The sequence below is a fragment of the Crinia signifera genome, chromosome 9 (genome assembly GCF_055691185.1).
Source record: "Crinia signifera chromosome 9, ASM5569118v1, whole genome shotgun sequence".
In the NCBI taxonomy this organism is placed as follows: Eukaryota; Metazoa; Chordata; class Amphibia; order Anura; family Myobatrachidae; genus Crinia; species Crinia signifera.
The window spans coordinates 546,364-558,686 of NC_139225.1; the positions used below are offsets into that span (position 1 = coordinate 546,364).

General features: G+C 46.7%; 1 protein-coding gene across 2 annotated transcripts in view; it reads right to left on the reverse strand.

The window, feature by feature from the left end:
• The window catches only part of FPGS (folylpolyglutamate synthase), a 72,421-nt gene that overhangs the window by 34,000 nt on the left and 26,098 nt on the right, over positions 1-12,323 (reverse strand). For both annotated transcript variants that reach the window (XM_083160834.1, XM_083160833.1), the window contains exons 2-3: positions 7,237-7,365; positions 3,555-3,608 (exon numbers count right to left, since the gene is read on the reverse strand). In XM_083160834.1, coding sequence (XP_083016960.1) covers positions 3,555-3,608; positions 7,237-7,365 — 183 coding nt within the window. The remainder of the gene's footprint in view (positions 1-3,554; positions 3,609-7,236; positions 7,366-12,323) is intronic.

A 12,323-nucleotide genomic window follows, 5' to 3' on the forward strand; every position in this document is an offset into this window, starting at 1 on the left:
AGTCTGATACATTGTTCATTAGATCCAGCGTGCGTTTCCCACGGCCTGCAATACGGTGGTGAAAGCCGACACGATACTGACAATTCTCACACTGTACGCATTTTGTTTTTACATAGTAATATAGTAATTAAGGCTGAAAAAAGACGTTAGTCCATCAACTTCAATCTATCTAACCTGTAACTACTGACTTGAGTCATATCTATAGGATTCCCATGGTGGCCAAAAACGCATCCAGTTTTTTATTTAAATTCAGTAACAGTAGTTGCTGTAATCACCCCAACCGGCAATGAGTTCCAGAATGTTACTGCTCTAATGGTGAAGAATCCTCTTCTTAATTCAGTATGGAATTTCTTTTCCTCGAGCCTCAGTACATGCCGCGTGTCCTAAGTATAGGCCTGTTAGTGACCAATCATCTCCCAGAGCCATATGATTCCCAATCCTGTATCTGAACATACTAATCATATCACCTCTCAGCCTCCGTTTCTCCAGTGATAACATATTCAGCCTGGTTAACCTATCTTTGTATTCTAGTGATTCCAGACCTGTTACTAGCTTAGTCGCCCTTCTCTGTACCTGTTCCAATTCATTTATGTCTTTTTTAAGGTGCGGTGCCCAGAACTGAACACAATATTCCAAGTGTGGTCTCACCAATGCCTTGTAAAGAGGCACTATCACATTGGTATCCCTTTTAAATGCATACCAGTGTCCAGTTTGCTTTTATTACCCAATTTTTTTTTTATCTATGATGGTCCAAATCCTTCTCTACAGCAGAATTCCCTATAACAACTCAATTTAGCCTATAAGTAGCTGTTCATTTTTGTTACCATAATTACTTTACATTTTTCAACGATAAACTGCATTTTCCACCTTTCCAGTTTATTTAAGTCACTTTGTAGTGTTTCCACATACTCTCCTGATTTAATTTCCTTACTCAATTTTGTGTCATCCACAAATATTGCAATTTTACTCACTATGTCACTTTCAATATCATTAATGAATATATTAATCAAGACGAGCCTCAATATTGAACCTTGCGGGACTCCACTTTGGACCTTACCCCAGCTGGAATGTATGCCATTTACCACCACTCTCTGTCCATGATTGTGCAACCAGTTTTTAATCCAATTACAAGGGTTCTCTCCTAACCCTAAATTACCTAGTTCCATTAATAACCTTTTATGAGGCACAGTGTCAAACGCTTTAGTGAAATCAAGCAGTATTACATCAACAGATTTCCCGGTACTTGTTTAGTTTCACGGCGGACGATATATCGGATGCGATATATCGGCCGATCCGATTTTTTACCTGTTCATAACCCCACTATCCACTACGCATGGAGTTGATTTTATATAGTTTGGCGAGCGCAGCGAGCCACTGAGCCTGAAGCGTGGCGAGCCCCATGAGGGGACACCGATTACTGCGCTCACCACACTATATAAAATCAACTCCATGCGTAGTGGATAGTGGGGTTAGGAACAGGTAAAAAAATTGCATCGGATCGCCAATATATCGGCCGCCGTGAAACTAAACATGTACCGATTTCCCCAAGTCCAGCCCCCACTAACTTCCTCATAGAAGCTAATTAAACTAGTCTGACATGATCTATTTTTGATGAACCCATGCTGAGCCTTACTGATCGCTTTCTCCTGTTCTAAGAAATGTTGGATACCATCTCCTATTATTCCTTCTAATATTTTCCCCACAATGGATGTAAGGCTGACCGGTCTATAATTTTCAGGGTTAGTTTTGCTACCTTTCTTCCATATTGGTACTACGTTAGCTAATTGTACTGTCCCCGAGTTTATAGATTCCTCGAATATCAGATATAATGGTAATGCGATGACAGAAATCAAATTCTTTTAACATCCTAGGGTATATTTAGTCCGGACCAGGTGATTTGTTACTATTTAGGTTCTGTAATCTATTTTTGACTATTTCCTCACTCAAACATACAGATTGGGAGCAATCAAGAGCCGAGCATTTAATCTGTGGGAGATCTTCTGAAGATTCCTCCCTTGTAAATACAGAAGCAAAAAAATTAATTGAATAATTCCGCTTTCTCTTTTCCTTCTATTACCAGGGTACCTGCTTATTTTTTAGTGGGCCAAAATTTTCCATTCTTTACCGTTTCCTGTTTATATAATTGTAGTATTTTTTGGGATTAGATTTGCTATATTTTTGGACTGCGCCATACCCCTAATGTGACTACAATATAAATATCCATCCCACACGCTGATTATATTAGCGGAGTATATGTAGAATGTATGTGTTTGACATATTATACCAATAACTATAGACTCATATCGGGGGTCTACTATTATTATAAACGAGCCGGATCGGCACCATATGCCCCAGCCGTGTGGGTTACCAATTTATGTCACATTCATTGCATTGCTCCTAATTATATTAATATAAGTGGAGGCACAGGATATGTAGAGAACCGACACCCCTGCTCATCTTTATATATTGAAGCTAATATGTACAACAGAGCATTACACTAACTCATTGTAACCATTTAGTGTAAACAATGAGACAGATGGAACATTTAAATTGTTAATAAGTCTCTGAATTGTGGCTAATTGCTTCAATCCTCCTATGAAATTACGAGTGACAGTCAGTACATCAAATTGTATTAATTAACGCTATGCGATTCAGCTATTACTGTGGGATAAAATACATCTAAGTGCTGATAACACTCCATTGATAAAATAACCAATAAAAAACACTGGCCAAAAATTATAACAGTTATCGGTACTTGTGTATTATCACGGTGCCCACAATGTTCATCGTACTGCATCGCATGCAATATAGCGGCATGCGATGCGATTTTTAATTGTACAAATCAACTCCACGCCGACGTGGATAGTGGGGGTATGAAAAGGTCGGAGGACGCGTACCGCCGCCCCTCGCAGCCTCGCCACTCTTAGGGTTGGCGTAGATAGTGGGGGTCGCGTTGACAATGGGGGTGCATTTAACATTGTAAGCACCCATCAGGGTGCTTGTACAATTAAAAATCGAATCGCATCGCATGCCATTTGCTGACATGCGATAATTGTACATTCCGGGTCATTTAATGCATTTGCACTATTTACCACTAAATAAGGTTTGCGATGGGTGCCGTGATAATACACAAGTACCCAGTTATCATATAAAATAAAGTGTAATAAAAGTATGCCACTTGCTCGCCACCCCACCCTTTTATACACTATCAGTGTCTCTGTTTTGTCAAACATCACTACATTAGGTATATTTCGCAGCTTTATAAACGTTAATTCAATAAAATTAATGAAGAAAAAAAAAACATTAGGTGCACCACATTAAGGACAAACGCTTTTCTCTATGTGGACTTAGTACCACATTCAGTTATATTTAACCATCTGTGCTGAGCCATGGATATACCCAATACCTGGACCGTTACAAGGCCATGGGAACCCCTGCTATGAAGGATAGAATGGCTCTAGTGAAAATTAAAGACAGGAGCCAGAAGGGAAAAGCAACGTAGTCAGTGATGTCAGGCTCATCGTAATATAAATATATTATAGGCAAGGACTCACCTTGCCCTTTGTTCCGGTCACATGAATTATGTTCAGCTGATCAAGATCCTCAACCTGGAGTCACAGGAATAGAGTCAGTTCAGTAAAAGACATCCCCCCATCATGGACGGATCACGCTGCCTGTACTCTGTGTGTATTACTATTAGTTTAGGGTCACAAACTGTCGGCTCCTGGGAGTACCGGCCTGATGGGCGTTCCCTGACTGAGCTTAAGCTAAGTTGTGACTGGCTCTAAAACAGCGCTGAGGCATCTAGCTCAATCACCGCCGGAGATCCCATGCTTCTGGATAACCCCGCATCTAGCTCCGTCACCGCCTGAGATCCCATGCCTCTGGATAACCCCGCATCTTGCTCCTTTACCGTCGGAGATCCCATGCCTCTGGATAACCCCGCATCTAGCTCAGTCACCGCCGGAGATCCCATGCCTCTGGATAACCCCGCATCTAGCTCAGTCACCGCCGGAGATCCCATGCCTCTGTATAACCCCGCATCTAGCTCAGTCACCGCCCGAGATCCCATGCCTCTGGATAACCCCGCATCTAGCTCCTTCACCGCCGGAGATCCCATGCCCCTGGATAACCCTGCATCTAGCTCAGTCACCGCCCGAGATCCCATGCCTCTAGATAACCCTGCATCTAGCTCAGTCACCGCCCGAGATCCCATGCCTCTGGATAACCCCGCATCTAGCTCAGTCACCGCCCGAGATCCCATGCCTCTAGATAACCCCGCATCTAGCTCAGTCACCGCCCGAGATCCCATGCCTCTGGATAACCCCGCATCTAGCTCCGTCACCGTCGGAGATCCCATGCCTCTGGATAACCCTGCATCTAGCTCCGTCACCGCCGGAGATCCCATGCCTCTGGATAACCCTGCATCTAGCTCAGTCACCATCAGAGATCCCATGCCTCTGGATAACCCTGCATCTTGCTCAGTCACCGCCCGAGATCCCATGCCTCTGGATAACCCTGCATCTAGCTCCGTCACCGCCCGAGATCCCATGCCTCTGGATAACCCTGCATCTAGCTCAGTCACCGCCCGAGATCCCATGCCTCTGGATAACCCTGCATCTAGCTCAGTCACCGCCCGAGATCCCATGCCTCTGGATAACCCTGCATCTAGCTCCGTCACCGCCCGAGATCCCATGCCTCTGGATAACCCTGCATCTAGCTCAGTCACCGCCCGAGATCCCATGCCTCTGGATAACCCTGCATCTAGCTCAGTCACCGTCGGAGATCCCATGCCTCTGGATAACCCCGCATCTAGCTCAGTCACCGTCAGAGATCCCATGCCTCTGGATAACCCCGCATCTAGCTCCGTCACCGTCGGAGATCCCATGCCTCTGGATAACCCCGCATCTAGCTCAGTCACCGTCGGAGATCCCATGCCTCTGGATAACCCCGCATCTAGCTCCGTCACCGTCGGAGATCCCATGCCTCTGGATAACCCTGCATCTAGCTCAGTCACCGTCAGAGATCCCATGCCTCTGGATAACCCTGCATCTAGCTCAGTCACCGTCAGAGATCCCATGCCTCTGGATAACCCTGCATCTAGCTCCGTCACCGCAGGAGATCCCATGCCTCTGGATAACCCTGCATCTAGCTCAGTCACCGCCCGAGATCCCATGCCTCTGGATAACCCCGCATCTAGCTCAGTCACCGCCGGAGATCCCATGCCTCTGGATAACCCTGCATCTAGCTCAGTCACCGCAGGAGATCCCATGCCTCTGGATAACCCTGCATCTAGCTCCGTCACCGTCGGAGATCCCATGCCTCTGGATAACCCCGCATCTAGCTCAGTCACCGCCGGAGATCCCATGCCTCTGGATAACCCTGCATCTAGCTCAGTCACCGCCCGAGATCCCATGCCTCTGGATAAACCCTGCATCTAGCTCCGTCACCGTCGGAGATCCCATGCCTCTGGATAACCCTGCATCTAGCTCCGTCACCGTCCGAGATCCCATGCCTCTGGATAACCCCGCATCTAGCTCCGTCACCGCAGGAGATCCCATGCCTCTGGATAACCCTGCATCTAGCTGCGTCACCGCCCGAGATCCCATGCCTCTGGATAACCCTGCATCTAGCTCCGTCACCGCCCGAGATCCCATGCCTCTGGATAACCCTGCATCTAGCTCCTTCACCGCCGGAGATCCCATGCCTCTGGATAACCCCGCATCTAGCTCCGTCACCGTCCGAGATCCCATGCCTCTGGATAACCCCGCATCTAGCTCCATCACCGCCCGAGATCCCATGCCTCTGGATAACCCCGCATCTAGCTCCGTCACCGCCGGAGATCCCATGCCTCTGGATAACCCTGCATCTAGCTCAGTCACCGCCCGAGATCCCATGCCTCTGGATAACCCTGCATCTAGCTCAGTCACCGCCCGAGATCCCATGCCTCTGGATAACCCTGCATCAACAGTGCTCAGCACCCTGGCTGAACAAAAAGCCTAGAGGTCAAAAATACTAAGAACTTGGAATTGTGTGGAAGCACTGCGCTAATTGTTACACCATGTACTGAATAACAAGCAATTATATTATATAAATGTCTTTAATTAGAAACAGTATAAAATAAATTAATAATGTATACTTTGATACGGTGGCCACAGAGTAATATCTAAATCAAATGCATACATATAGAGGACCATTGCCGCCCTCATATTGACATTCATGTGCTGGTGAGCCTAGCAACATCAGGCATTGTGTGGATCTTTGTGCCGCTGGAAGCGGAGTCCCAACACCGGGTGTAGGAGAACTACTGCAGAGGAGAGACGCATTGCAGCACCACCACCTTACCAACTGCTTGTCTCCCTTGGAACTTTCCAACATCTGTCGGTGCACACAGGTATGGCGGGAAAGAGACGCTTGCCTTGCAGTGCATCAAAGCAGACCAGCTCGCCTCCAATCATGGCGAATGGGAGACATTGCTCCCTCCGAAACCCAACACACCCATAGCCAGTTACCATCGGCTGAATCATTGGGACCCCTGCTGTGACTATCGAGTCCCGATAACACAGCGAATACCAGTGGACTCATTAATAACATCACTGCATGCATGGCAAAACGGTCATTCATTGACTTTCAATCATTCATTTAGGTGTGGTGCATCCACACACGTCTTTTATATATTCCCACGTGACCAATTTAAATTATACTAGTAGATTGTCTTTTTATTGTGTATTATATGTTTGCATGTGATTTGTTTTCTATATTACTCGGTGGCCACCGTATAAAAAAGTATATATTATTAATTTAGTTTATACTGTGTTTCTAATTAAATACATTTATATAATATAATTGATGTGTGTTATCCAGTACATTGTGTAAGAATCATTTGAATTATTGCTTCCACACAATTCCAAGTTCTTTGTATATTCTGTGTTCACCTTCGGTGTATAACTGAGTAATAAAATCAGGCGTGATGACATCAGCAGCTTTATAGATTATTTATAGAATTTATTATTCATATTTTTGTATCTATATAATTGTATTTAAAAACTAAAAGCCTAATAGTTTTGGTTTATTGCTAATATACTAGAAAGGGACACAGCTATTCTCTGGCAATATCCAGTCACCCACACAATCCATCCTTAATATACTAGCAGATGAATCATTCTGTACGAAACACTGAATATTATGTTGGAACTACATAAAGGTGAATGAAGACATATGTACAAGGTCACTTACTTGCAGACCGCTCCTCTCCAGAAACAACTTCATAGCCGCTAGCTGTTCCTGAGGATCATTCCGCTGTCTCTTCACCTGGTCCAGGTAACTAGCATTTGTCTGTAGGGTGTTAAGGGTGCGTATGGCATCCTAAATACAAGAGCAAACGAGTCACTAAATACTAGCAGAACCACATTATATATATAGATGTAAAAATAATGCATAACATACACAGACAGAACGCCAATGTGCGCACAGCAGATACAAAGTGCTCTATTCATTAACATATCAACCATTCAATCTTTCTCTAAAACATGGCTCCTTTTTAAAGTGGGTGGGGACAGAACAATGAGTAACCAATCAAATTAGAAGCCTTTCACTGAAGTGCTATGCTACAAGAGCAAACATTAATATGTGCAAAGTAAAAGGGACAAGTATCAAAAAAATAAAGCAAAAAGAATGGGCCAAGGCACTAATAAGGGTCTACTCCTCTACCACAATACGAAGCCAATGATTTTAAGAGAGTCACCCAAAGCACCAGACCCAAAAAATAAAGTAGAATGAAAATACACAAGCTTGCTTTGGGCCGATACACGTATACAGGCATATTCGGAGAGATTTTACTTCATCGCTCAGAAAATGCCCCTACGTAGGGACCACGGCGGTGTGTGGCGCCTGCACGTCGCTATGTCCCGGTGATTAATATCCAGCGCACTGGATATTAAGCTGTGCGTTGAGTGTTCTCCGGTAAGAACACTGGCCCAGACAGATCGCTCAGAACACAGTTCTGGCAAAATCACAGTGTGCCGAGCGACCATGCTGAGCGTTCTATAACCGCCCAGCGCGTCGTTACTCGAGTGGGGCCCATAAGAAAAAATAAAACAAAAAACTGAAAGTATAAAGAAGAGATAAGGATGTCTGTAAAACTGTATACTGGAAAATAAATGATAGAATTCTACAATTCTTTGAACCATCTTCCTAGTAATACCATGACTTGCATTGGTGAGGAAAGAGTTGTACAGTAAATTCCTTTGTAGCTAAATATTTTATAGTATATCTTGCTTTTAAGGGATTTAAGGCTTTTTTTGTATTAATAAGAGTATTGATTAAGCTAGATATTACCTGTAAACCCTGTGCATGCTTTAGGCCTCATCAGCATTTTTCTTTATTTTGTGTATAAACTTATTATATACTAGTAAGCCATCTCGAAGCAATAGCTTCAAATGCTACCTTGTGATTGCCTCTGTGTTCGTAAATGTGTGAGAAAAAGATGTAGTTTCACTAGCTGCCAACAGGTGAGTGTTTCGGAGACACACAAACGGACACTAAAATAAATATAAATATATATATGGCAGCACTCATATACTGGTATTTTTTGTTCGAGTGCCGCCGCACACATATACTGGCATATACCTGGCTGCCAAATTAAATTTGCCCATCTGCATTGCATGTTCCACCCCATAGTAGTGTGCAGGAAATCCTGCATTACCGGCGTTTGCGTAACGGTCCGTTTTGTGCGCAGATAAGCAGCACGCCAGCAACGGTCTTCCTCCTTAACATGCAGCAGAATACTTTACTTTAGAGCCAGACAACCACTTTAAGGGGTATATTAAATTGATGTCGAAACTGAAGTCTTGCTGAAAGGACGTCTGTTTTCGACATGAATAGATCAGAAGGTGTTGCGATCTACTCTATGCTAGATGATTTTTGTGTCAGTTTGAAATATTCCGACCTGCAGAAAGCCAGATGGATTGACGAAATAGCCGCTAATCCACCTGGTTTTGCCGGAAATACAGCCAAAACCATGTTTCCGGCAATTTTAATCCGACATCAAAAGACGCTGGATTGTGGCAGGGAGGACAGTACCGGGTGAGCAGCAACAGCTTACACACCGCCTCCCGTATACAACCACCGCACCAGGTGAGAGCAGTTCACCCGGCCCAGTCCTGGCTCCCGCTGCCTCCCGCCGCTGCGCTCACCCGGTCCTTGCACCGACTAGTTGAGCATCAATCACCAGCCAAATCAGACATCCGGATCTGCCCGCTGCATTGAATAATGGATGCAGGATACATTCCGTCAAAAGAATATCGGAATGGATCCGGCATCAATTGAACATATAAACCAAAATCTTTCTACACCATTTTTTTTTTTAGAAATGTGCCACCAGGAGAAGGGACCTAACCAAGTATTCATGGGAGTGTGCCACCAGAAGGAACCTAACCGCATCCACATGGGAGTGTGCCACCAGGAGAAGGGACCTAAACACATACGTATGGGAGCGTGCCACCAGGAGAAGGGACCTAACCACATACGCATGGGAGCGTGCCACCAGGAGAAGGGACCTATCCCCATCCACGTGGGAGCGTGCCACCAGGAGAAGGGACCTAACCACATACGCATGCGAGCGTGCCACCAGGAGAAGGGACCTAACCACATACGCATGGGAGCGTGCCACCAGGAGAAGGGACCTATCCCCATCCACGTGGGAGCGTGCCACCAGGAGAAGGGACCTAACCACATACGCATGCGAGCGTGCCACCAGGAGAAGGGACCTAACCACATACGCATGGGAGCATGCCACCAGGAGAAGGGACCTAACCACATACGCATGCGAGCGTGCCACCAGGAGAAGGGACCTAACCACATACGCATGCGAGCGTGCCACCAGGAGAAGGGACCTAACCACATACGCATGCGAGCGTGCCACCAGGAGAAGGGACCTATCCGCGCACGCATGCGAGCGTGCCACCAGGAGAAGGGACCTATCCGCGTACGCATGGGAGCGTGCCACCAGGAGAAAGGACCTAACCACATACGCATGGGAGCGTGCCACCAGGAGAAGGGACCTAACCACATACCCATGCGAGCGTGCCACCAGGAGAAGGGACCTAACCACATACGCATGGGAGCGTGCCACCAGGAGAAGGGACCTAACCACATACCCATGCGAGCGTGCCACCAGGAGAAGGGACCTAACCACATACGCATGGGAGCGTGCCACCAGGAGAAGGGACCTAACCACATACGCATGCGAGCGTGCCACCAGGAGAAGGGACCTAACCACATACGCATGCGAGCGTGCCACCAGGAGAAGGGACCTAACCACATACGCATGCGAGCGTGCCACCAGGAGAAGGGACCTAACCACATACGCATGGGAGTGTGCCACCAGGAGAAGGGACCTAACCACATACGCATGCGAGCGTGCCACCAGGAGAAGGGACCTAACCACATACGCATGCGAGCGTGCCACCAGGAGAAGGGACCTAACCACATACGCATGCGAGCGTGCCACCAGGAGAAGGGACCTATCCACATCCACGTGGGAGTGTGCCACCAGGAGAAGGGACCTATCCGCGTATACATGGGAGTGTGCCACCAGGAGAAGGGACCTATCCGCGTATACATGGGAGCGTGCCACCAGGAGAAGGGACCTAACCACATACGCATGGGAGCGTGCCACCAGGAGAAGGGACCTATCCCCATCCACGTGGGAGCGTGCCACCAGGAGAAGGGACCTAACCACATACGCATGCGAGCGTGCCACCAGGAGAAGGGACCTAACCACATACGCATGGTAGCGTGCCACCAGGAGAAGGGACCTAACCGTGTATACATGGGAGTGTGCTACCAGGAGAAGGGACCTATCCGCGTCCACGTGGGAGCGTGCCACCAGGAGAAGGGACCTATCCGCGTCCACGTGGGAGCGTGCCACCAGGAGAAGGGACCTAACCGCGTATACATGGGAGTGTGCTACCAGGAGAAGGGACCTATCCGCGTCCACGTGGGAGCGTGCCACCAGGAGAAGGGACCTATCCGCGTATACATGGGAGTGTGCCACCAGGAGAAGGGACCTATCCACGTCCACGTGGGAGCGTGCTACCAGGAGAAGGGACCTAACCGTGTATACATGGGAGTGTGCTACGGTTGATAGACCTGGAGTGTCTAGCTAGAATGTCAATAAGTCTACCCCAAAAGCTCAACATGCAATAGGTCGGCACAGAGGGAGAATATAATAGTGCAGTGAGCCATGTAAGGGTATGCATTACACTGAAAAAACAAACAAAAAATCATGTCTACCCTTTGACCCCGTCAATATTTTGGGGGTAGACCTAACTGTCTTTCTAATAATGCACATCTGTGGTGCCCTACAGCCGAAAATCATCTCAAAACTTCTGCAGCTTAATTTAAATAAAGTTTATGAATGCCACATTACACAGTGCACGGATCGGAGGAGGCCACTAATGACCTCAGTGTCCCACTCTGCCCCTCTGCTTCTTGATTGGCCTGTATGTTAAGGCAATGTTTAATGAGAGTCTAGAAATTAATGTTTAATAGAGAAGTCAGAACAGGCAGCTGGAAAGTGAAGGCAGATCCCTAGGCCTTAGCTACAGAGGCCAGGTACCAAATAGTTCTAGATGAAAGGTAGGGAAGCCACAAATCAGATAAACCACAACAGCACACATGGTGCCCCTTCCAGCACAGCACATTTCAGCTCAGGTGGAGAGGAACCAACAGCACCACGAGCAAAGGAAAGTAGTACACTCCCCACAGAAAGCTCAAACGGGCTTAAGTTCAACAGTGATAATTACACTGAATGAAGTCCAGCAAGGATTGTACCTTGCACACTCTGGTAGCGCACTTGGGTGTGAACTCAGCTAACTTCAGAAAGCATGTAAAGCAAGTTCTCTATGTGATTCACAAACCCTCATATCCTATTACCTTACACGGTACATTTCCTAGTATACAGACATGAGAAGAAGGTGGCAGCCTCGTCAGTGACGCCACCAAGCTGAGAGGCCATGAGGCAGAGCAGATGAAAGTGGTAATTATAGGACTTAACCCGATCTTATCCTTCTGCAAACACAAGAACCCGGCTAAGTCATCAGTATACACGGAACAGATAAATATAATCCTCCCCATAAACATCAGTTATCTGCACTTCCCCAACAGCAGGTGAAAATAAAAATGATATATATTTATATTGTGGTAGTTCCAGTTCTCTAGGAACACTGGTAACCTACAGATGCATCATGCACAGGGACACAGGGGTAAGAGCCCGATTTGGAGATGATCACTGTTGTGCGAAATCCAAATTTACATGTGTA